The sequence below is a fragment of the Acomys russatus genome, chromosome 13 (assembly GCF_903995435.1).
Source record: "Acomys russatus chromosome 13, mAcoRus1.1, whole genome shotgun sequence".
Lineage (NCBI taxonomy): Eukaryota > Metazoa > Chordata > Mammalia > Rodentia > Muridae > Acomys > Acomys russatus.
In genome coordinates this window covers 35,942,334-35,966,862 of record NC_067149.1, presented here as the reverse complement: position 1 = coordinate 35,966,862, position 24,529 = coordinate 35,942,334, and the positions used below count along the sequence as shown (strand labels likewise).

The window sequence follows — 24,529 nt, the reverse complement described above, 5'->3', positions numbered from 1 at the left end:
TTCTTCAGCTTTCCAGCTCATCTTGATGAACTTCTTTTCAGTGCAGCTTCCTAACTTTGATTGAAATGCACGGAATTACCCAAGCAGCAGATGCTTGCGTATTCATGTGTAGATGTGAGACCATCTGAAGCCACATAGACATGAATGCTGGTTTATTCATTCTTACAGTCTTACTTTGTTAGTATGGAAAAGCATGAATTATTAAAAGAGAAAAAAATCTCCAAAGATAACTTGACTTTTTTTCATCACAAACTGATTTTTAAAAAATATGTCTATTGAAAAGAAGTGAAAGAATATTTCCCCCATGAGTTTTTGTTTGTTTGTTTGTTTTTGTGCCTTATCTTTTTCTGATCTGCCCCTCTTCCCTGCCTATTGTGGGGGACCAAACTTAGGACTTCAAAGCAAGCACTCTACCACTGAGCTAAACCCCCAGTCCTGGTTGGGAGAATTTTAAAATCATGAAGCTGGCCAGTGACCTGGATTGACTCCTGTTGAGTTTGTGTTTCTCCTCTTGCCCTCTGTCTTACATAAACTGTACCTTGCTTCCATGCCTGTCAGTATTACCCAGTGCCGTCTGACCTGCCTTTGAATCATGCTGGGATTTCTTGGTGGATGTGTAATTTGCTATAGACCGCAGTAGTCCAGAGATCCATTGTTAAGAACACACGAGATAATGAGCTAACAGTTTCCTTATTTAATGACAGTGACTGAGGCTCCAGGATAAGGTGGTGAACTGCGTGGAGCTTGTGGAGATGGTAAAGTTGATGTGGCATCTATGACGCTGAAAGACACTATGACTAGAAAAGTTGCTCTTTAGTAACAAGCCTTATATTGATACTAGTAGGACATTTCTGTTAATAATTTTGAAGACGTAAATACTGCTTGTCTGCACGCACACACACACACACACTCTTATATATACCCCCTCTCTCATACTAGTAAAGCCTTTATACTTACAGTTAGTGTTAGTCACTATCAAAAATAACTTTAGCAGTTCCAGGCCATTAATAAACTTCTCTTGGTTTTATAAACTCCTTTTTATGCTTAAAGTAAAAACCAAAACAGAGGGGGCAGGACCTTTTGTTTTTATGTTTTCCAGACTTTTTTTTTTTTCTTAGGCGGGGATGTAAATTGATATTCATATTCTGAAATAAACAGGTCTTGCTTCACTTATACACCAAAGAGATTTGTAAAGCACGGTGAACAATTGGTCAGTGTTGTTCCCTTCTGTATTTTTAGGTTGATGCCTTTCCTCCCAATGCCTATGGCCTGTACAACATTGTGGGGAACGCATGGGAGTGGACCTCAGACTGGTGGACGGTTCACCATTCTGCTGAGGAAACGCTCAACCCAGTGAGTATCTTACAGAGCAAGCTTGTTTCTTGGTGAGTGACACTTGTTCTCTAAGCAGACAACAGCAAGGATTTCGGTGTTTTTCTTGACAGTGACTTCACATTTTTCTAAAGGAATACCAAGTGCATGTCTCTTGTTTCAGCATGAGAGCCCTTTATAAAAATGTCTTATTTCACATGCCATTGGATTATGATAAGAGTACCTATTTCAGGGCATTTGCCTGTGCCCCATCTCATAAATATGAACAAAGTGTGATATATAATTGGCTACAAAATTCATTAATGTTTTAATATTAACTGTTAAGATCCACTAGACTGCACTTTTTATGAAACTCCATGCATGGTTTGTGTTGGGTCCAGATTTTGATTCAGCAGCAGCATTTGAAGAAGATGAGGATGGGTAACTGTGGAGTCTGGAGCTTGAGCCCCTTAGAAGTTGTTTCATCAGCTTGTTTGTGTGACAGGAGAAAGCACCATATTCCTCAGGAAGAGAAGGCTACCCTGCCTCTCTGAGCTCTGTTTACTCTTCTTTGTAAAGGTTGAACACGGGTTCCCTGTCTCTACAACCAAGCTCTCCAGAACCGTACATAAGAGTTGAGGTTTGAAATGAGCATGTGTTTGGACTGTGCCTCCTTTACAAGGAACATCTTTGAATACTTCTTGTCTTTGAACACATTGGGGGTGGAATATATAATAATTCCATCTCTAGCAAGCGTAGGCATCCTCCCGTCTGACCAAAAAACAGTATTAAAACCAGCCCCACTGGTAATGCTCTGTGCTTAACCTTTTGCAGTGCACAGAAGACAAGGATAAAGAACATTAATTCTTTAGTTAGGTTAGCCAGTTTAGAGTTAGTGAAAAACCTGTTGGACTCCATGCCTCAGGCTGTTTTCAGAATATTAGGATACATTTCTGTTTGATATGCTTAATTTGTTTTCACAGAAAAATATGTGGGCTGTTCATGAATAATCCAGAGATCTATATCTACTTTTCTGGGAGTGCAGATGAAAAAGCTGAGCTCTTTTGAAGCTCTACTCACTCTTTCTTTTCCTCTCTGGAGGGACTGGTGGAGGTAGCGCTCAAACAACCCCTGTCTCCCAGTGAGAATAAGGTTTCACATACTTGGGGAGTCTGTGCTTGGAGCAGCCACTCTCTCTACTGGCAAGACGTGACTTGGCATTTGCTGTTAGAGGCAGAAATAGATTTTCCCTGTCAGATTAAAGCATCTGCATGCTTGGAAGGGGCTGTGCAAGGCTCCAGGATCTTGGCAAGGTGTGAATGTGTCTCTGGCCATCTGGTGTTGGGCTGAGTGCTTGTTAGCGCTCACTTTTGTAATGGCTTGACTTTCTCCTAAGGATTTGTAGAAAAATTCACATTTTTCCTTTCACCAGTTGTAGGCTAGTTCCTGGATGTCACTCTTGTTCCAGTGATATTGTCCTATTTAGATTCATCTTTGTCGCAGTGGCCTCATTTGCTTTACGATTTGATGAAGTTGCAATTCAGCCATTTTGAGAACTAAACCCCAAATCATTGATGCCATCATTGAGACCTTTACCGCTTCCTTTATCCAGTAGACAGACTGTCATTATTGTCTTTCATCCGTTACTTCATCAGCCTCCCAGGCAATTTCCTGGCTTCACCCTATCTGCAGTTTAGCAACGGGAATGATCTTTGGACAGAACAGATCTAATACTGCCACTTTTCCATTAAGATTCATGTATGGTCTCCCCCCCACCCCTATCTCTCCTCCCTCCCTCCCCTCCCCTCTTCTTCCCTCTCCTTTCTATCTTTTGTTGTCATATTGTATAGCCTAGTCTGGCTTAGAGCTCACTATATAGCCCAAGCTCACCTTGAACTTGGAATCCTCTTGCCTTTGCCTACACTGTGCTGCTGGAATTATGGGTTTTTATCAGTATACTTTGTTCTGAATGGCTTTTTATTGTCTGCAAAATAGAGAAAGGGTAACTTTTGAATATGACTCTGAAGCCAAAAATGACTTAAACTTTGCTGATCACTTTTTCAGACACAACTTCCAGTTCTTTTAAAAACTTTTAACTATGAAATGTTACAGATGTCCAGAGGAGTAGAGACCCAGAATAGTAAGAACCTATACAGTTGCCTTGTTCTCTTGTTAATCAAAGAAGAGAAAAGAACCGAAGTTGTTCTTATCAGCACTGGTGCTGTCAGAGTTTTATACTTCGGCTGCTTTGGTCAGTGTTTAGTGCTACTTTACTGTATTTTTCAGTCATTTAAAATATTTATTTTTCATTTTATGTGTGCAAGTACTTTGCTGGCAAGTATGTGTGTGTACTGTGTGTGTGTGTGTGTATGTGTGTGTGTGTGTGTTGTATATATGGAGGTCAGAAGAGGGCATCAGATCCCCTGGAACTAGAGTTAGAGACTATTGAAAGCAGCCTGGTGAGTGCTGGGACACACACACACACACACACACACACACACACACACACACACGCACACCCAACACACACACCCCTCCAGAGGGAAGAGCAACCAGTGCTCTTTAGTGAATGGCTGTCTCTCTAGCCCCACTATCATCATTTGGCAGTGTTGTACACCTGTTAAGAAACAGTCTGCCAGCATGCTTATCTTCTTCTCTTGTTCCTGTTTTGGCCACATCTTGTTTTCACATGTACATGGTTAGTTTTGACTGAACACCAGACATTGTGTGTAGAAAACTGTGGAGTTTTGAGGTCTAGAGGGTGCAGTCTTTCTCTAGACAGTCTTTACCTGTGCTTCTGTGTCGTGTTAGCCTAATCCAGTTAGGAACTGGAGTGTCTGAAGCCGAGCCCATTACCAGCTCACCTCGTTCTTCAGGGGAGATGAGGGGAGACTCCTTGGAAGGCTGTGAACTCTAGATTTTTGTTTCCTTAGGCCGTAAGTGGGCTGGAAGTTGTTTAGACCCAGCTGCCATTTGACTCTCCAGATCTCTAGGGAATCCTGTCTGGTATTTGGGCTCTGAAGACCTTGCAGCTGTAGGGGCTCTTGCCTGTTTTGAGCAATTCCTATTTCTGTGAGGGCCTACTTTGTTTGCCTTTCCCCCCTAATGGCTTGTGTATCTTTAGTGCTTAGCAAAGAACCTGGAGTCTAACCATTAATCCCATTGTAATTTCAGTCCTGGAGACTTAGGCCTGGGTACTTCAGTCTCTGTCCAAACTCCAGGCTTTTCAAAAGCAGAGTTAGAAATAGACATCTTCGCAGAGAGTTTTGACCCCAAGTGCCTGTGTGAACATTTTAACCCAGAATCTGACCTCTTCAGTGTCGTACTTTTTAGCGCCAGCTCCATGGTGAGCTCATAGCAAGTAGTTTTTAAAACTGCTTTGGAAAGCTTAGGGAAAGTCAGCTCTCCCTATGTGCAGGTTATTCAGGAAATATCTTTTTCTTATTCAGTGGCTTCTAGGGAGCAAAAGTTAATCATTAGTTTTTATTTTATTGGCTTGTCATCTATTGCAAAGCAGGTTGTAGAAAAAGCCTGGCATACTTTGTACACAAAGTCCTAAGAGAAAATGAGATATTTGGCCATGTGCCATGAGGATCAGTTTAGTTTGCTTGTTTGTGTGCATCTGTCCATCTGTCAGTCCTCTGTAGGTGCTTGCAGAGCACCCACACAGACAGCCCAAAGTATGGCCAATTGCTTTGACGTATCTTAACCACATAAAACATACAAATTTTAAAACCTTATTTTTATATTTTATCTTTGTCATTTGTTTACATCTGGGCCCCATATTATCTGTGACAATATGTAGTGCTTTCAAAAAAAATGTAGAGCTAAAAAAAAAAAAAGTAGGAGATTCTTTAATGTTCTGATTTCCTACCCGTACTTAGTTACTGTGGCTACCAGGTACCATGCTGATGTGCAGATGATGATGTGGTGGGACAGTGTGATTTATAGTATCTTTCTGATTCAAAGAGGAACACTGTTGTATCTAAACAGGTTGTTTGCTTGTTTGTTCTGAGACATGGTACAGGATCTCATTCTGTAGGCCAGGCTGGCCTTAAACTGAAATCCTCCAGCCTTTTCTGTGCTTTTAAGAATGTGCCGTCATGCCTGGCTTAGATAGCTATCTCTCTCCTGCCATACCCCCAGGAAGAGAATTCTAGTCTTGGAAATATCCAGAGTAGCTCATATTCTTCTAACTGTACCCTGAACAACAGTGTAATGCATATCCACTTAGAGTCCACCCGTGCTTCTTTACGTATGAGTTGGAAATAGTGTCCCCACCTTGTGAAATCGTTGGGAGAGTAGGCATGTTAATGTGTAGAAACACTTTCCATTTCTATGTCTCAAAAGTATTGTTTCTCTATTGCTACATTTTAACTATCTAAGTAGAATGTTAGATGTTTTTGCCAGCAGAGACGATGTAGAATGTTGGCCTTGCAAGCACAGGGGAAGAAAAACGGGCTTGGAAATAACGGTTGCTTGCTAGTCTCACTGCTTGTTTTTGGTTGTCACAGCCCTTAGTCCTTACAGTACAAACCTTGCTCATGCTTCTACGCTTCTGGCAGTCCAGTGATTTTTAAATAACATTTTAAGTAATTTTGTACATGAAACAGCTTATGTAATTGAACCCTTAGACTTGCAGCATATTGATAGTTGAATTATTTTTTTGTAAACCTGAGGGTAGTTTGGGGTAGAGGTGTTCAGCATATAGTACCTTTCCTTTCTGTCAGTTATCTCAAGGAGATCTAGCTGTTTATAAGTGGAGAGGACACTGAACAGAAAGAGCTGAAGTCAGTTCTGGAACACTTAAGTCAGTTCCCACTGTGTTATGGGGTATGCCCAGACACATTCCTCCTCTCCTGCCTGCCGAGGCTTAGCTGGAGATCTGTCTACTTTTTGTCAACATGGCTTTTGGCCATATATTGTACTGTATAGCTCTGGACAGTTAGGAAGTCTTTTCTCTGCCCTGTTTTGATGTGGTAGGAAATTGGTCAGGAAAGCACATCCTTTCTGCCTTCTGGGGCATGAAATGTTTGTTCTTTGCATGTTTCTAAGGACTCCTCTCTGAATCCTCATACATCTGCACATGTCACATGAAGTGAATTGGGACCCACACCAGTCCTCTGGTTTGAGAACACCATGAATAGTAACTGTGCTGCCTTTACTGTATCTGCCCAGGTACGCCTTCACTGTTGGCTTCATGAGACTTTCAAGAAAATAATTTTTTGAATGTGGAAAGGCATATGAGAAGGCTTGGAGGGATGAAAGGGACAAGAGAAATGTTGTAATTAAATTATAATCTCAAAAACAAAATGAAAAGTCAGTTGGTAGTGGCACATGCCTTTAATCTGAACACTAGGAGGTAGAAGCAGAGGCAGAGGCAGGCGGATCTTTGTGCGCTTGGTCTACAGAGTGAGTTTCAGAACAGTCAGAGCTGCTACACAGAGAAACTCTGTCTCAAAAGACCCCAAAAATGAATGAATAAATGAATAAATGAATGAGTGAGTGAGTGAGTGAATGATTTTAACTTTGTTCTAGCTGGAAATCTTTCTGGAGTAGGTGCTCTAGAGTTGGGTATTCACTGCTGTTTGTCTCTGTGGCTCTGGGGGAGATTTTCATCCGGCACAAGAGAATGACTGAGGCATAGAAGTCAGTGTGAATGCCTAGAGTTCCAATTTTAGCAACTTTGCCTACATTTCCAAACTTGTTATGAGGTGTGGGGGTTTCTTAAGTGAGAAGAGTGAATACCAATTCTAATGCTGAGAAGAGGGGAGCCATCTCACCCTTGCTGGGCTTAGTCCTTCTTCATCTGTTGCCCTGGTTGGCTTTATCAACTTGACAGTCCAGAAAGAGAAATCCCAATAGATTGGCTGTAGATAAGTCTGTGGGATATTTTCTTAACTGATGATTGATGTGGGAGGGCCCAGCACACTACCTTGTGTAGGAGAGCAGGCTGGGTGAGCCATGGGGAACAAGCCAGTGAGCAGCATTCCTCTGTTTCAGCTCTTGCCTTGAGTTCATGCCCTTACTTGCATCAGTGATCTAGTGTGACCTGAGAGTTGTGAGCCAAGCCCTTTCTTCTCAAGTTGCTTTTGGTCATGGTGTTTTATCAAAGCAATAGAAACACTAAAATATCTGTAAATTGCCTTTAGGATGTAGCAAGCTGGTCTCAGGGAGCAGACAATGTGGGCACCTGTTGCTCCTGACTGGGAAAGTCAGTCTTATTGAACTATTTCAGTCTATTGTACTATTGAAGATAGTCAAGCAGTTGGGAGGATAGCTTGTAAATGATTTAAATATGGTGGTCTGCATACATGTATCACTGCATGATATAGTGTTTTTGGGCAAGAGGATAAATCCTTTGATTCTGCTTTCTGCTCTGTGGGGGAAAAAAAAATAAATTCAGCATTGTATTCTTGTATTAAAAAGAAAGACAGCCCCTGAGTCCTGTGCCTGAAGCAGAGTCAGCACTCAGCAAATGAAAGCTAATTAGTATTTCAAAGCACCCCTGAGTGGGGGTGTTTTCTTTTTTCCAATTCTCCTCACTTTTAAAAAATAGGCCATGTCATGTTAGTTACCTGCATTTGCTGAGCAACATTATTGGGCACTTGGTCTGAGCTCGTGGTAAACAGCAGTATCAAAGGCCTTGGCCCACAGAGAGTGAATCCTGACTGCAGATTCTTATCATTCATGTGGCATTGGGTGGTTTGTCCCAATGATACTTTAGAAGGTTGAGCCAAAGCCCAGGTCCAGTTTCCTTTTGAAGGTGTTTCATACCTTCCTTATCCCTTTCTGAATCTGAGTAGGTCTGTGGGGATCAGCAGGGACTACCAGAGCTCCTGACTTTTGGCCCCCTGAGTTGTGCCTACAAATTTCTAACAGGAGGGAGCACTGAATTCTGGATAAAATTTGGGATTTGATCTTGAGTCAGTTGCTTGAGGCTGATTTATCTTGCCTGGGTATGGATAGAGAGACAGATAACAGCTTATCCCTGCATTGAGGCCAGACTGTCTCCTTTAGACTCTCATCTCTGTGGGCCTCCTAATCATCTCTTTGTATCTGGGACTTTGGTGGGTGGATGGTTTTTCTCAGTATTTCGGTCAGTCACCCAACATGCTATAGTATTCTTAGCCCCTAATTTTTTAATAGAACGTCCTTTTAAAATTCTTTTTCAGCTTTGTATGTGTAAGCAGTGTATCTTGATCACGTTCATGTCAAACTCCCCCTCCCATTCCTTGTGGGCACCACTAACTGCCATCCCATCATGTGAGCACCCCCACCAATAATCCAATGATTTCAGTTAGTATTGCCTGTTGGAATGTTGAATGATCTTGTTGAGTTTGTCTTGTGCTGGCAACTTATAGCTTCAGTTGGTCCATGAGTACAACAGCCATGTCATATCCAAAAGATGGCATTTCACAGTGCTTCTTCCCATCCTCTGGTTCTTACACTCTTCCTGTTTCCTGTTTGGTAATGTTTCCTGAGCCTTTGGTATGGGAGGCAGAGGCTGTTGATAAAGATGTCTCATTTAGGAATGAGCGCTAAATAGACATTTATTCTTTGTTTTATTTATTTATTTATTATTATGTGTACAGTGCTCTGCCTGCACGTACACCTACAGGTCAGAAGAGGGCATCAGATCACATCATAGATGATTGTGAGCCACCATGTGGTTGCTAGGAATTGAACTCAGGACCTCTGGAAGAGCAGTCAGTGCTTTTAACCTCTGAGCCATCTCTCTAGCTCCCTAGACATCTATTCTTAACACTTGGTCAAACCCTACCTTTTGTTCTACATTTTCAATTGGAGCTCTGTTTTATCATTCTCAGTAGTTAACAGAGATTAGCATATGTGTAGATTCTGACCTACAATTTTGTTTTTAATCTATAGTTTCACACATCTAAGTGAACTTGTATTTGTGGACAGTTTCCCTTGACTACTGTTGAACAAAAGTGGAATCATTATTGAAAACAGCCATCTCTTTCATCTAGAAACAGTCCTCCATTTGAGCCTATTGATTAGTGTAAGTTTTTGTGTTTTGTTTGTTAGGGTCTTATGCAGCCCAGGCTTGCCTCTATATAAACTGATGACATGTCTGCTTCATGGTATGGTTAAGGGGAAGGTTTTTATAATAGGTATGAGAGAGAGAACAGCCAGAGGCTTGTGGAAGAGTCCAGAGCAGAAAGAGAAAGAAATAGATTGAACATGGCCAGCAGGCTAGACCTGGCCTGGGCCATCTCTGAGAAAGGGGAGAACAGCAGGGAAGAGAGAAGATATAAAAGAGAGAAGAAGGAGCATAAAAGAGAGAGAGAGAGAGAGAAAGAGAGAGAGAGTGAGAGAGAGAGGAAGGAAGAAGAGAGAGGAAAGGGAGGGAAGGAGAGAGGGAGGGAGAGAGGGGGGAATAGCAGGATCCTAAGGGGAATGAATAGCTGTGGGAGGGAAGCCCTTGGACTATGGAAGTTTAAGGTAGGGGCAGCAGTGAGAAGGGCTAGATGCTAGCCTAGACGTTGAAATGTGCAACAGGTACTTGTGATACTGAGGGAGCCTGAAAACCAGCACCTGCTTTGGGATGCTAATACGCACCACAGGTAGCCATTTGTCCCTTCTGCCAGTAATAAGGGAAATGACTCCTTTTACAGAGGGGTACCAGCTTCGCAAGTTTCTGAGAATGCTGGCTTTTGTCTTACAGCCCTCCTAGAGTCCAGGTGGAGCCCATTTCTGGATATTTGAACTGCCTTTTAGAGTTTGGCGAATTGGTGCTTCATTTGTACCTGACAGCTTCTATCCCTTTATGTAGCTAAGGATGGTAAAATCTATTTTGGTTTGCTGTGTGTATGCTGCTGAAGATGTAACCCAAGGCCTTATAATGCTTGGGCGAGAAGTCTACCACTTCTTGTACCCAGCCCTGTATTTTAAGTTAAATGAAATTGTATAAACTTATATGGTACTTTTGTTGAGAGTGAAGTAAAAATGGCTATGCATTGTATTGATAAAGGCTTTCTTCTCCCTGAATTAGAATGATTTTTCAAGCACATGTGTATAAGGGCTCTATCTATCATCTGTCTGTCCATCCATTCATCTATCATCTATCCATATCTATCTATCCATCTATCCATCATCTACTTTTTGTTTGTTTGTTTTGTTTTGAGACGGGGTCTCTCTGTGTAGTCTTGGCTGTCCTGGACTCACTTTGTAGACCAGGGTGGCCTCGAACTCACAGCGATCCACCTGCCTCTGCCTCCTGAGTGCTGGGATTAAAGGCATGCGCCACCACGCCCAGCTATCCATCCATCTATTAATCGATTCTATCTATCTATCTATCTATCTATCTATCTATCTATCTATCTGTCATCTATCTCTAACCCTCCTTCCTTTAGTCTCCCACCAACACACATCCTCAAAATCATCCTAATGCTGTGAAGGTCTATGGTCTCAGAACTATTTTCCCTGATAATTCATGGAGTGGAGAGAAGTCCTGACTGCACCTGGCTCTTGAGCCTCATTTGTAGTTTGGGCTCAGTTCCAGCTCTTCCAGTCCCTAGACTTGTCGTTGTTTACTGCACTCTTAAGTGTTATTTCAAACATAAAATATGAAGGGCTACTTACTTCCTTGTAGTAATATTTTATCACAAGCCACATATGTTATATCAGGAAGTGTTATGAATATGCAAGATAATTTAGGAGGCATGAATCGCTGTGTCATGCAGTGCCTCTTTCCAAAAGCAAGGGAGAGGTGGTAAATTATGCCTACGGTTTCTAAGATTTTTGAATTTTGAAATTGGATTCCTGGCCTTCTTGCTGTTTCTATCTCTTATTTCTGTTAAGTTTTTATTAAAAATACTGATTTGGCAAATTGTTGGGCTTTTAAATTTTTGTTTTTAAAATCTGGCACCTAACTTGCTAATGAGTGCTGAAGTACCAATGTGTCATTTTCCATTTCTATAGCTTACTCGTAGTGCTGTCCCTCTGCCGCACTGTGACTCATTTGTTCTTTCCCTCAAGTGTCTGGAAATAAAGCCTGATGAGAAAATAGAACAATCAAATTATCTTTTCTTCTTAATCAGGTTATGCTGTGATTTTTTTTTTGATGTAGCTCTGTGGACCCATTTTAATATGCACATAACACGTCACGCTGGTGCGAGTCTATGGAAGTGGCCGTTGGCACCAAAAAGTTCTGCTTCCTAGGGTTCCACTAACTGTCCATTGAAAATATGGAAAAATTGTACCAAAAACTGTCCAGACCTTTTTGCTGTCAATATTTCTCAAAAAGATAGAGATCTGAATAATGTCTGTGTTATATCAGAAATTATACATAATTTAGAGATGATGCAAACTACACAGCAGGATTGTGGGTTATATGCCAGCACTGCTCCATTTTGCATAAAGGATTAGACCATATGTGAGTTTGGCATTCCTCTGGAGGCCCTGGGTCCAGTCCCCTTCACAGACTGAGGAATGATTGTGTTCTCCTCTGTTTAGCAATATTTTTTGGTAATCAACCATGTCACATTTGTATGTAAGGCTTTGGACATTTAGACACTTTATGTTTAATAACTAAGAGAATGATATTAGGCAGTGACATAATAAGGTACCAGATGCCAGATATTATGTTGTAGAGGAGTTTATTAAATGAGCATGAGGGGAGAAGGAAAGCGGGGAGGGGTACCACACACACACACACACACACACACACACACACAGAGAGAGAGAGAGAGAGAGAGAGAGAGAGAGAGAGAGAGAGAGAGATGCAGAGACACAGAGACACAGAGACAGAGAGACGGGGGCGGGGAGACAGAGAGACAGAGATAGAGACTGAGGAACAATAAGAAGAAGAGAGAGGAAGAGGAAGAGGGATGGGCGAGGTAGAACTATCCTTTTATATACTCCTAGGCAGGGCCACACAGCCCCCCCCCCCCCCCGTGGCAGGTAAGCAATGACATCACAGGAATGTAGACTTAAGCAGAACTCTAACAGACATATCCCCTTTACTTCATGAAGGTTGCAGATGTTTTAAAAGCAAGTGACAGCACATAAGCACATATGGATGTGTGTGTCTGTGTAGTCACGTGCAGAGACAAAGTAGAGTATGACTGTTGGAAGCATTTAGGTGTAATATTGGATCTTGTTTTACATCTTAGCTCAGCCACCCACTAGTTGAATGGAGTGAGGCAAGTTTTAATGTACTTACACAGCTGCATTGTGGATCAGTGAAGAAACAGTAGTATGGGCTGATGGGATGGCTCAGAGGGTAAAGGCAGTGCTACCAAGCCTGGCAGCCTGAGTTTGATCTCTATATTGTGGAAGGAAGGAAAGAACAGACTCCTGAAGTTTTTCCTCTGACATCCATGTGTACCCTGGAGGTGGGTCCCTTTAAATTTTTACTTCTACAAGAGCACAAAGTCAGTCTTTAAGACGCACTGCACAGAGAGTAGCAGCTCATAGATACATCCTTCGATGGGTGCCTTTACCATCCCAAGAGGTTTCACGGTCTTGCTTACCCACACATGTGCACACAAACAATAAGCAAGTATAATTGAAAAAGTGAAGAAATAGTCTTTTTTCAAGTCTATTAAGAGGTTTCCATGATACTGTGAAGAAAATGTTTAGTTTAAGGCTGGTGTGTACTAAGTGCTTCATAAATGCTAATTATAACTAGTGTTTTATATATAATCAAAGTTTAAAAGAAATATTTGTAAGCTACAGGCATATACCTTACTATGAAATCTAATACATGGAATAGCTTTTTTTTTTTTCCCGGACCCTTTTAGAGATGTGGAGAAGAGCTGTGCCATCTGCTAGCATGCAGTTATAAATAACACTTCTTCCCATGGACAGCCTCCACTTCGTACCCAGTAAAGGAAGTAAACGCCGTGTCTCATCAAGCGAGCAGAGAACTGGGTGCTTAGCATTCACCCACTTGCAGACTGTCCAAATAAAATCAGGGAAATCTTCAAGTAGTTCTGTGAAAATAATGTCTAAGGTAAACTACCATTTGCTATAAGCTGACTACCACGTTTCCCCTTAACTTGCTGATGAAGTACCATGCAGAGTACAGAAAGTTATATGAGAATATGTTATATCCCCAGAGAAACAGAAATCTTTATCCTTTTCACTTTAAGGGATGCTTAGAACCCTACTTGATATTACTTGCAGGACTAAGGCTTTCACAGTATTATTCTGAGTAGATGTGATTGACTCTGGAGCATGTCTTTAAGCCAGTGTAGCTGGTCCCCTGTGATGTTGGTGCCTTGGTTTTGGTTCAACTGGAAGTCACCTTTTTAAAAAATGTTTGCATTGTTTACAATGAAGGAAACTGATTTCTTATTTTTTCTCAATTGCTGCCTGTATATTATTATCATCATCATCATTATTATTAATTCATATTATATCCCAATTGTTATCCCTTCACTCTTATCTTCCCGTTCCCACCCTCTCTCCCTCTTCTGCCCTATTCCCCTCCCGTAGACCTCTAATGGAGGTTGTCCTTCTCCCCCCCCCCCCCCACAGCCCCCCCTCGCCTTCTGACCTCAGCCTATCAGGTCTCATCAGGATAGCCTGCATCCCCTTCCTCTGTGTGCCTGCAAGGCCGTCCTGCCAAGGAGCAGTGATCAAATTGTTAGCACCAGAGTTCTTGTAAGAGGAAGTTCTCACTCTCCCCTTCCTCCCCACCCCGACATGGAGAATGTGTTAGCTGTCCTTTGGCTACATTTGAACAGAAGGTCTATGTTTTCTATATGCCTTGTCCTTGGCTAGTGCATCAGTTTGTGCAGCACCCCCTGCCTCCCAGGTCTAAGTCCCTCGGCCTTGATGGTCTCCCTGTGGAGCTCTTGACCCCTCCTGGTCCTTCCATCCCCCAATTCCTCCATATAACACTCAGTGCTCTGCCCAGAGTCCAGCTTTGAGCCCCAGTGTCTATCCTGATCCCCCTCTTGATCGAGTCTCTCAGAGGACATCTATGCTGGGTTAATATCCACTTATAAGTGAGTATATACCATGTGTGTCTTTCTGGGTCTGGGTTACCTCACGCAGGAAGAAACTGATTTCTTTATACTTTCGTGTGAATGGCACAGTGTCTCCCTACCTTTCCAAGCTTGAAGAAGCACCTAACACATTAGGAGCTGCTGTCCTCAGACCTGTGTACCGCCTTTGTTAGGTGGAAAAGCAGTTTCCTTGGTACAGAAACCCATTGGACTTGTTTTCTCTCAGCAATGGCTGTCTCTATATTTAGGCTGACTGGATTTTAGCACTTACATATTTCATATCTGTAATTTTATTTAAAATCACCTCTCACTCACCGCAGCGTGCACGTATATGATGCTGGATAGTTTGGAACATTAAACCATTTTCCTGGATCTGGCTGCACTTTTTTTCCTCTTTCTCTTCCCTGGAAGATATGGAGGAGAGTGGCTATGAAAATGAAAGCCCTTCCATGAGGCATTTTAAGGAAGATCGTAACTGCTTATCTCACATCCTTGGAAGAATGGATAGAAAGGTTCTCTGGAGGCAGGGAAACAACTTGGGGTGGTAAATGCGCCCACCTAAGTGTGTATCTACAAGCTCCTGTGGAATGGTTGTGAAGGCAGGACCTGAGAGGGTCCCTCTACAGCACTTGCATTTCACAAATGAGAGACCTCAAGATCAGAGAGATCAGAGACTAGACCCTGGTGGTCACAGGTCCTTGTGCTGTGCTAGCTGCCCTGGGATGCCTTCTGTCTGGCTCATCCTGCAGATGTTTCTGCTTACTTTCTGTGTGCAGTGTGTTTGAAGACCAAGACTGCCTTTGTGCTTTTGTAGCGAAAAGAATTTACAGTGGTCCTTTCCATCTTTGGTTGTTTGTTTCTGATCTTCACTCCCTTTGTTTGCCAAGTCCCAAATCACTGGCCAACAGTTATTTCTCGTGCATTTAAGTGACCATTAGTGGTCACCATGGAGTGAGCAAATGGCTTTTGGCATCTGCAGCCTCAGATGCTGGTGAATGTCACGATGAAGTGGTAAGCCGAATCAAGCCTGTGCTGTCCGGTGCCTACCTTATCTAGCAGAAATAAAGGTAGAATTTGCCACGAGGTGGGGCATGCTGATATGTCTCATTGTTCCTGTCACTTGTCATAGCTGCCATCACTGCCTCTTCTTGCTTTTCCATTTTTCTTCTCTTCACCCTTTATACTTCTTCTTCTCCTTTTCCTTTTTTTTTTTTTTTTTTTTTGTTTGCCCATGGGAATCTTATTATATATATATATATATCCCTGTGTGGCCGCAAACTTGCTATGTAGTACAGGCTAGCTCCAAAATTGAAATGTTCCTGCTTCCGTCTCCTAAGTGCAGTTACTACAGACATGTGCCATCACACCTGGCTCTGATACCACTTCTGACATTAGATGTGTATATGTGGGTTTTCTCCTGATGTGAAGTACATGTCATTTTACTCTACCAGTTCTCCAACAGCAGCTCATGAGTTCTTAAACCAACTGTAGCTCCTGGCGTTAGCACAGACCCCACAGATTAAGATCTTAGTCTTCTAAGGTTCAGACACTAGCCTGAAATAGGGCACCCAGGTGACTTAGGCTTTCCCTGGACCCTGGATATAGTGAGCCCTTCTCACTTATCCCCCAAAACAAACAAACAAAATACAGTGGGAAGGTGGGGGAGGTGAAGCTAGACAATATCCTTTAACAAATGAACTCTTCCTCACAGTTCTTGAGTTATTGGTATTTTTCTGAAAGGAATCTGTAAAGGAAGATTTATGGGCCTCATTTGGAACAGTTGAGTCATTTATTGTACAACTGTGATGCTCTATGCCATAGCCCACACCAAGCATGTAAGTAGTGGAGCCTGGCAGCCTGGGCTGGAACGCTCTGCCTGCTTGCGACCTTGGTAGGCTTCTCATTGTTTTTCATCCTGAGTGCCCACCCACGCCTCTCCTGGCAAAATTGTTAATAGTTTTTCTTTCATCTTTCAAACTTTTCTTTATTTAGACAATAAAGTATGTAGTTTCCTTATAATAGTGACAATACTAGAATCTATTATAGTAAATGACCACTATATGTATTTATTTAGGTATAGGATGTATGTGGCAAGTTTAAACCTCTAGGTTTATTTACATCAGCTTATTCTGTGAGTAGAATTACTAGGTTAATTACCATACTCTGTGCATGATTCCAGAATTATAGGTCATTAGACAGTGGAGAGCCATCCATTGTGGTGTGAGCAACTTGAATGAAGTTTTGAAAATTCTTTTCCTGTTTGACCTAGCATGAGTAGATCTAATAGCATAAAGGAAGTGGCTGTTGTCATTCATTTGAAAAACAGGGTAATTTGCCACCACAGGATTCTATGGTTTTATAAAGAAAAAGAAGCTACCCGTTTGGTTTGTGTGTCTGATGGGCTGTTCTAATTTGATCTTCCCTCTACCTTTGACCTTTTTTTGGCATCGCCTTCCTCTTTTAATGCAATAATTAAATCTAATTATGTGTCCTTTTTCTTTCTTTCTTTCTCTCTTTCTCCCTCCCTTCTTCCTTCCTTCCTTCCTTCCTTCCTTCCTTCCTTTTGTTTTGTTGTTTTGAGAGAGGGTCTCACTGTGCAGACCATGCGGTCCTCTAACTCACAAAGACCCTCTGGCCTCTGCCTTCCAAGTGCTGGGATTAAAGGCATTCACCCCCACACCCAGCTTGCATACCCTTTTTCATTGATCATTTCTTAGGGGATGAATAATATTTTACATAATTCAAAAAGCTTTATTTGAAGTCATGTTTTTATCTGCTTCCCCTTGAATCCTTTGTCGTGTTCAATACTGAGCATAAAAGAGAATTATAGAGACATTTTACTTTGTACCTCGGAAAGAGATTCTGTGACACCTACGAGAGGGTTGATTGCTTAGAGATGAGATAGGTCTGGAGGTGCTATGGTGTTCTGATAGCGTGACTCTGCTATTCTACCACTCTGTGGCTCTCTACTTGCTACCTGGGATATGACATACATTGCAGCACTCTTGGGCTTCCAAGTTCCTTATCCTTAAAGTGATAATTCCTGCTTCCCTGGGTCACCATAGGGGATCATGAAATGATGAAAAGGTGAGTGTACTTGCAGTGATTGTGATGTAGAACAATCAGCAATCATCAGTTGTTTCCTGTTATGGAATGTTGTAAAGCAGAGTGCCTTTGTTTAAGGGAGTAGGGGCTGATGTGATGGTCTACACCCATTATCCCAGCTCGCCGAAAGATGAGACAGCCTGACCTACAACAATGAGACCTTGCCTTAAAAAAGGAGATGGCAGAGGTGACTAAAGAGACTTCTTTTAGGAATGGTGAGCAGGGCTTGTGTCTTAGTCACTCTCATAATATCTCTGACGCTGTGCTAGTATGCAGGCAATGGGATGATTTTTTTTTTTTTTTTTTTTTTTTTTTTTGGTTGCTTGAATTTTGGGCTGCTGGAACCCTGCCTGTAGGAGTCCATGTCCTCTGCCAGTTGGAAGGCTTGCCTAGAAGTCAAGAGTGCCAGAGAATTCAGCTCTCAGTCAACCAGGGCAAGGGTAACTTAGCTCTCGTCACAGCTAGTGCACTTCTCAAGGTTGTAGAGCTTAGAATAAAATCTCTCCCTTTAATTTCAATTCCTCTGCATTTAAACTTCTAAGGAAGTCTTTGATGACTAGCATTTGAGGTTCTTGAAGAAACAATCTTTCTTTTCATTTATCCTAGTTTAAACTTTTGTGTCTTTTGATTTTAAAAATGTTCTTATTTATAGAAAATTCCAAACATGCAACAGTAGAAACAAATAATCTGTGGAGCTGCTGTGCTCTCTTGTAGTCGTCTTTATGAATTATCAGCCCACAACAAATCTTGTTGGCTTCATGTTTGTTCCTTCTTGTCCCTAGTGATGTGTAGGAGACATAGAGGTCTACTGGCCATGGTGTTTGAGGAGACCACTGCAGTAATTACTTCACACTTTGTATTTTCCTGAAAATGGTTTAGGCTTCCTACTGACTTATGGCTTACTCTGACTTTTGTCATTTACTGTGTTTGGTTTTCTCTCAAAAACCAAAAAACTGTGGCTGGGTATGCACAGCTCCCAGCATTTGGGATGCAGAGGCAGGCAGATCTCTATGAATTTGAAGCATCTTGGTCTAGATAGCAAGTTCCAGGCCAGCCAGGAACTAGGCTCAAAACACGCAAATTCACAAACAAGAAAGTCCCCAGTTTTATCTTGGTATAATTGACATTGATATGCAATAAGATGCATGCATTTGAAGTATTCATTTTCATTGAGTTTGTTAATCAGCCATGAAATCATTCCAATCAGAATAGTTAATCTACAAGTCACCTCAGACTTCCTTTGTGCCACCTTGCACAGGCCCCAGCAATTTGTGATCCTCTTTCTAGCCTTTTTCAGTTTTAGATAAATGGAGTTATATATTATGCATTCCCTTTTGTCTGGCTTTTTAAAAAAAAAACAATGCCAGCCTTTTATCTATTCTACAGATGTTAATGGGCTCCTATCAGGTACCATTTTGGAAGCTGTAAAGGCCTGTTAGGAGGCTGTTGTAGTTGGTTCTGCTGAGAAATAATGAAGGTTTGAACTATAGAGGTTGCCATGGAGATGATGAGCTACCATTCGTTAGAGCAATCCTTGGGAGGTAGAGCTAATTGGACTACTTAGATGTAGGGATGAAAGAGAGAGAGAGCAATCCAGATTATCTCCCAGGATTTAGAGATATTTTGAGATAGTCACAAAATTGCTGTTTAAATATTTTTTAAAATAAAGAATAGCTTCCCTTGTCCAATTAAAAAATTATGAATTTCAGTTTTTCTTTCTGATATTGGGATGTGATTTGAACTAGGCTAGTGGAAAGAGCTTAGTATGAAGAAGACAAATGTTTTTGGATTTGGTCACTATATGTTTACATGACATTAACTTTGTTATCTTTGACTCACAGGTTTCTGTGTTGGTTTTACTGTTGAAAAGTTCAGTTCAACTAAGTTTGATGCCGTGATTGAATCAAATTGTACTCTTTCATGCCAGCTGTGGAAATTTTTATTGTAGTATAAAACAGTCTACCTTTATTCCACAAGGGTTATTAACATGGCATGAATTTTCTTAGGACTCAGACAACTCCATTTGGGAATTGAGCATCAGACAAACTAGATCAAGTGGTCTCTGTGGGTTTGAATTTGAAGTTATCCACTGCCAGGGCTATTAAGTTCATGAGCACCTTTGGGGAAATCTGAGTTAGTTATAAGTTAATAGGATGAGGTAGTAGCATCAGCGTGGCACAGATTGCCTGCCGTTTGTTTAATGCATCCCACACATTATCTCCTTCAGTCCCTGCATCAGTCAGAGAAGCAGGAATGATTATTATCTGTTTTTTAAAGGAGGAACCTGAGGTCATAAAAGGCTTGTATAACTATCCCAAAGGCTCATTCAGTGTCAGAGGCAGGATTTGAACCCAGGTTGATTGATACCATGTTTCTCATCCTGAGGTGGATAACATTTGAGGTGGATCTTGCACACTAAGTAAGAGTTTAATGTACAGCTGGAGCTAGGCAGAGAGAATAAGTGTTCCTGCGAGGCTGGTGGGAATGGTATTGGTAAACAGGAAGAACACAGGCAGGGCTCCTAGGCATCTGTCTGGGCCAGTTGAGCAGATATTTCATAGAGAGACCCATGAAGCTATTTAAAAATCTCTTTGAAATTTTGAATAGTTTCATGATTCCTCTCTTTATTTTCTTAGAGACAAAGGGCTCAGACTACAAGCATCTGGCTTGGCTAATGTCAAAGACATTTTTAAATTTCAAACAGCTTAGATCATGCTCTCCACTGCTTCCACCTTTCCTGTTAAGCTCTGGTTTTCATTGGATTAAAAGGAAAATCTGCAGTAACTGTAAACTGCCTAATCTCTCCTGCCCTGCCCACACTCTGCCAATGGCCTTAGGGCTATCAGGCAGCATCTGAGGTACCACTGAAGTGTTTGCACATGCTTCATATTTGTACAAGTGACATCTGCAATGCCATGGTTGATCTTTTCCTCAGAGGCTCATTCTTTCATTTTTTAAAAATTTTACTTCATTTTAAATATTTTTATTAGTATTTATCAATTGTACACAATAATTGGTTTCATTATGACATTTTTATACATATACATAAGTGTCATTTCCACCCCATTGCCCTCTTATCCCCATCTCAATCTCTCTGATCCCCATCTTCCACCCAGCTAGGCCTTACATTTTCATGTCTCTTGTGCAAGTGTGTGTGTGTGTGTGTGTGTGTGTGTGTGTGTGTGTGTGTGTGTGGTGTCCCAGTAAAGTTTCATTAGGGTTGCTTACTGGAGTATGAGTGAGGGGTTATTTGGAGGATTGTGGGCACCTTCTAGAAGCTCACTGTTATTTTCTGCTTTGGTGAGTGCATTGTGCTCTAAAGCACCGCCTTGCTTGTTACAAGACAGTAAACACAGTAAAGATACATTAAAAAATTGAATGAACTATGTCTGAGTGTGTGCAGAAGGCCCTCATTATGCCAGAGAACTTTAGGCTTTACTGCATTGAATCTGCTCCTCGTTTTTACCATAAGAGAAGTAACTCATGAAGGGCACCTTACAGCCTCACACCCTGCCTTTCAACATCTCTGTTCTTTCTTCTTTAAGTAATGTTACGAATAGTTCTTTAATGACTCTGCTTGGTGGCGTCTTAGGTAAATGTATCTTTTAAGCTTCTTGTTTTGAAAATGTTGAGATATAAATGAAAACAAAGAATCCCATAGCTCAGACTCTGTAATTATTAATTCTGTCAATCATGATTGATTTGATCAGAGATGGAACCATGTGTGTTTGTGTGTCTGTGTACAGCTATATGTGTAAAATGAATTTATTACTGAGTTATCATACTGAGTAGCTATAATGCTGTTTTTTAAAATTAATTCCTTGTATTCATATATATATATGCATACAGATTTATGAAATAGTGGTTTTCTTCAAGTGTAGTGTGGATACTTGAAATCTATGAGAAAAGAAAGGTGCATGTCTAGTTGGGAAGAAGAAATCTGGCAGAATAGTCACCTGAAGTTCTTGCAGACACAATGAAGCTGCCAATCTTACTGCTTTCAACTCTGAAGATGGAGATTGCTATAGACAGGATGAGTGCCCTTCATCCCCGAGCACAGAGCACAGCTGGAGTCAGAGGCTGAAGGATGGATGGTCCAAGGGAGGCAGAAGCAGCTATAGACCTGCTTGGTCTCCTTATGTCAGTAGTCTGAACATGAAAACACTATAGCTCTTGTTTCTCTTTTGTCCTCCAGGCTTCCCAGTAGATGTCTCTTGTAGTTTACTTTAACTGGAAGGCAGAAGGAACGGAATTCTGGGAATAAAGTTGGGTGGAGCTGTGGTGACACATTGTGAAGCTTCTATTTCGGCAATTATCCAGACTAGTTTAAGCAAATACCTTTATATTATTTTAAAGGAAATTCCCATGTACTATATAATTTTTTACTTAAAAATTTCACCATATGTCCATAAAAGGTAGAAGAATTAGACAATACTTTTTGTCTTTAAAAAAATTTATTCAGATTTCATCCCAATTGTTATCCCCTTGCTTTTATCTTCCCATTCTCGCCCTTCCTCCCTCTTCTGCCCTATTCCCCTCCCCTAGGCCTTTGACAGAGGGGACTTTCTCCCTCACCATATGACCACAGCCTATCTGGTCTCATCAGAATAGCCTGCTTCCCCTTCCTCTGTATGCCACTGCACCTCCCCACCAAGGAGAAGTGATCAAATAAGGGGCACCAGAGTTCATGTCAGAGGCAGTCCCCCCACTACTCCCACAACCGTGGAGAATGAGCTGTCCATTGGCTATATCTGAACAGGGGGTCTAGGTTTACTGCATGCATTGTCCTTGGTTGGTGGAAGAGTTTGTGCAGGGCCTCCTGAGTCCAGATCTACTGGTTTTGATGGTCTAGATCATATTTTTAATTCTTTGAGGGGAGGTACATCTTGAGGATTCTTCCTTGACCTGCTATGGAATTTTGATTAACATGATCTTGTCCAACTGAGCTGATGCATGCAACAACCATGTCCTGTCCAGGGGTCAGCATGTTATGACTCTCCTCCTTATCTCCTAGCTCTTATGTTCTCTCTCCTCCTCTTCTATGACGTTTCTTTCCTGAGCCTTGGATGTCAGCAAGCTGATATAGATGATACATCCACAGAGTTATTCATACTATGAATTTTGACCAGTTATGAGTCATACATAAGAATCTTCTCTGACCAAAGAGGAGAGCAACACAAATTCATTGGTATAAACATAAGTATCTAGAAGGCAATGTGACAATGTGACCATTTAGCAAAAGAAAAACAGTCAGCTCCCCTGAAGGCCTACTGTGAAATTCCTCCTGAGGAGCTGGCCTCATAGCCAAGCAGAATGTGGTTGGTTACTCCCGTAACCATCATTCCACTGCTGTCATAATGGGCACGTCTTGCCAGCATGCCAGTATTGTAGCATCCCGGATTGTAGTATTCAGTATTGTAGCATTCAGAATTGTAGCATTGAGGATTCCACAGTAGGTCAGATCAGTGGTGTTCCTTTTTTACAGCAGCCTTCACAGCACCTCTGTCACAGTGTAGCCATCTAGGAGAGAGTTTACTGGTCAGTTTGAAGTTCATTACTCTATGTCCTATACCCAAAGTGAGTGGTGCCTTCAGCATAGGCTCTTACCACCTCAAGATAGAGAGCTAGAGATATCACCACTAACCTATTTATTGTTTTGTTTGTTTATGTGTGGACACACCTGTGTCAGTATATAATAGGAAGTCAGAAGACAACGTGAAGGAGTCAATTTTCTCCTTCTTCCATGTATGTCCTGTGGATTGAACTTAGATCAAAAAGGCTTTGTTTTAAATTTCATTACTCCTGAGCCATCCCATCAACCCAAATCAGTAATTTTTTAAAGGCTCTGTTGAACATGAGTTTTAGGGTCACTATTTATGACACTACATCCTCTTAGTAATTTTCCTGCCTTTTTGGCAAAGTGCTAAGTATTTCTAAAGTTGTACCTAATCCTATATCTTGTTTTATAGCAAAAATAGTCTTATTTATAGCAAGTAGCTGAGCAGTTGCCTAGGTTCAGGATTGTTTTGGCTATTGAAGTTGTGTTAGCCTGCTATGGTTCTTGTTACTGCTGGGCCCCCACGAAGAGTGACAGATTTTTCAACTGCAACTTTAGGTCATTGGAGGAGCAGTGAGAGGGAACTTTTGTTTTTCACATCTTATCGTTGGTGAATGAATGACCCACTTTCTGCTCTTAGATGTATTTTGACAAACAAAATATACTGTGATAATTGTGTTGAGAACTAAATTGTTAGTAACCTATGGTCTAACAGAATGTGGAGAATGTCCCAAAGCAGCAAATGCAAGAATTCCCAAGCAAAAAACAGTCTTAAGAGAGGTGGTCATCATATGGGGAGATACATAATTATACATGCTTCAAGTGAATTATTGATTAATGCCTTACCCTTTTTCTCTTTTGTCTTATGCGTATGGATGTCTTGCCTGCATACATGTTGGTGTACCATGTGCATGCAGTGCCCACAGGGGCCAGAAGAAGTCCTCCAATCCCCTGAAACTGGGGTTACAGAAGGTTGTGAGCTGTCATGTGGGTACTGGGAATTGAACCTGGGTCCTCTAGAGTATAGCCAGTGCTTCTAACTGCAGAATTGTCTCTCCAGCCCCGCATGCCTTGCTTTTATACATCACTAAACTCATCCAGAGATTCTGATGTAATAGCTGTCCAATACTAAACGAAGAGAAAGCCATGTTTCTAGCCTTTATATTCACTCGTGCTTTTTCCATTTTCAGTATGCCAGTTATAATCAGTAGTATATCAGAGTAGCTGAGTGTTTAGGGCCTTAGGAATACTCAGAATTTGAAAAGGAATTATGTAGAGTCAGTGAGTATGTGACAGTGTATAAATACCTTGGAAGAAGCCTGCCTTTCTATCCACCTTGATAACATGGGCGAGGCAGTGTGCTACCTCTGTTTGAGCATGGGGAGGGCATAGTCCTTTCAGCTATTGTCTTTTCTTTAATGGCCTTTGGCAAATACGTTTTAGCTAGAAAATAGGAAAACTAAGCCAGGAGGAGGATTGTGGGGCTTCTCTTATTTTCAGTAAACAGAGCAGATGGCTGTGTGATTAGTTGTCTTTTTGAACAACAAAGGAAAAACAAAACCATTCCCACCCCCAC

The 24,529-nt window shown here is 41.5% G+C and overlaps 1 protein-coding gene across 2 annotated transcripts in view; it reads left to right on the top strand.

Moving 5' to 3' along the window:
* The window catches only part of Sumf1 (sulfatase modifying factor 1), a 75,407-nt gene that overhangs the window by 38,276 nt on the left and 12,602 nt on the right, over positions 1 to 24,529 (top strand). For both annotated transcript variants that reach the window (XM_051155018.1, XM_051155017.1), the window contains exon 7: positions 1,240 to 1,353. In XM_051155018.1, coding sequence (XP_051010975.1) covers positions 1,240 to 1,353 — 114 coding nt within the window. The remainder of the gene's footprint in view (positions 1 to 1,239; positions 1,354 to 24,529) is intronic.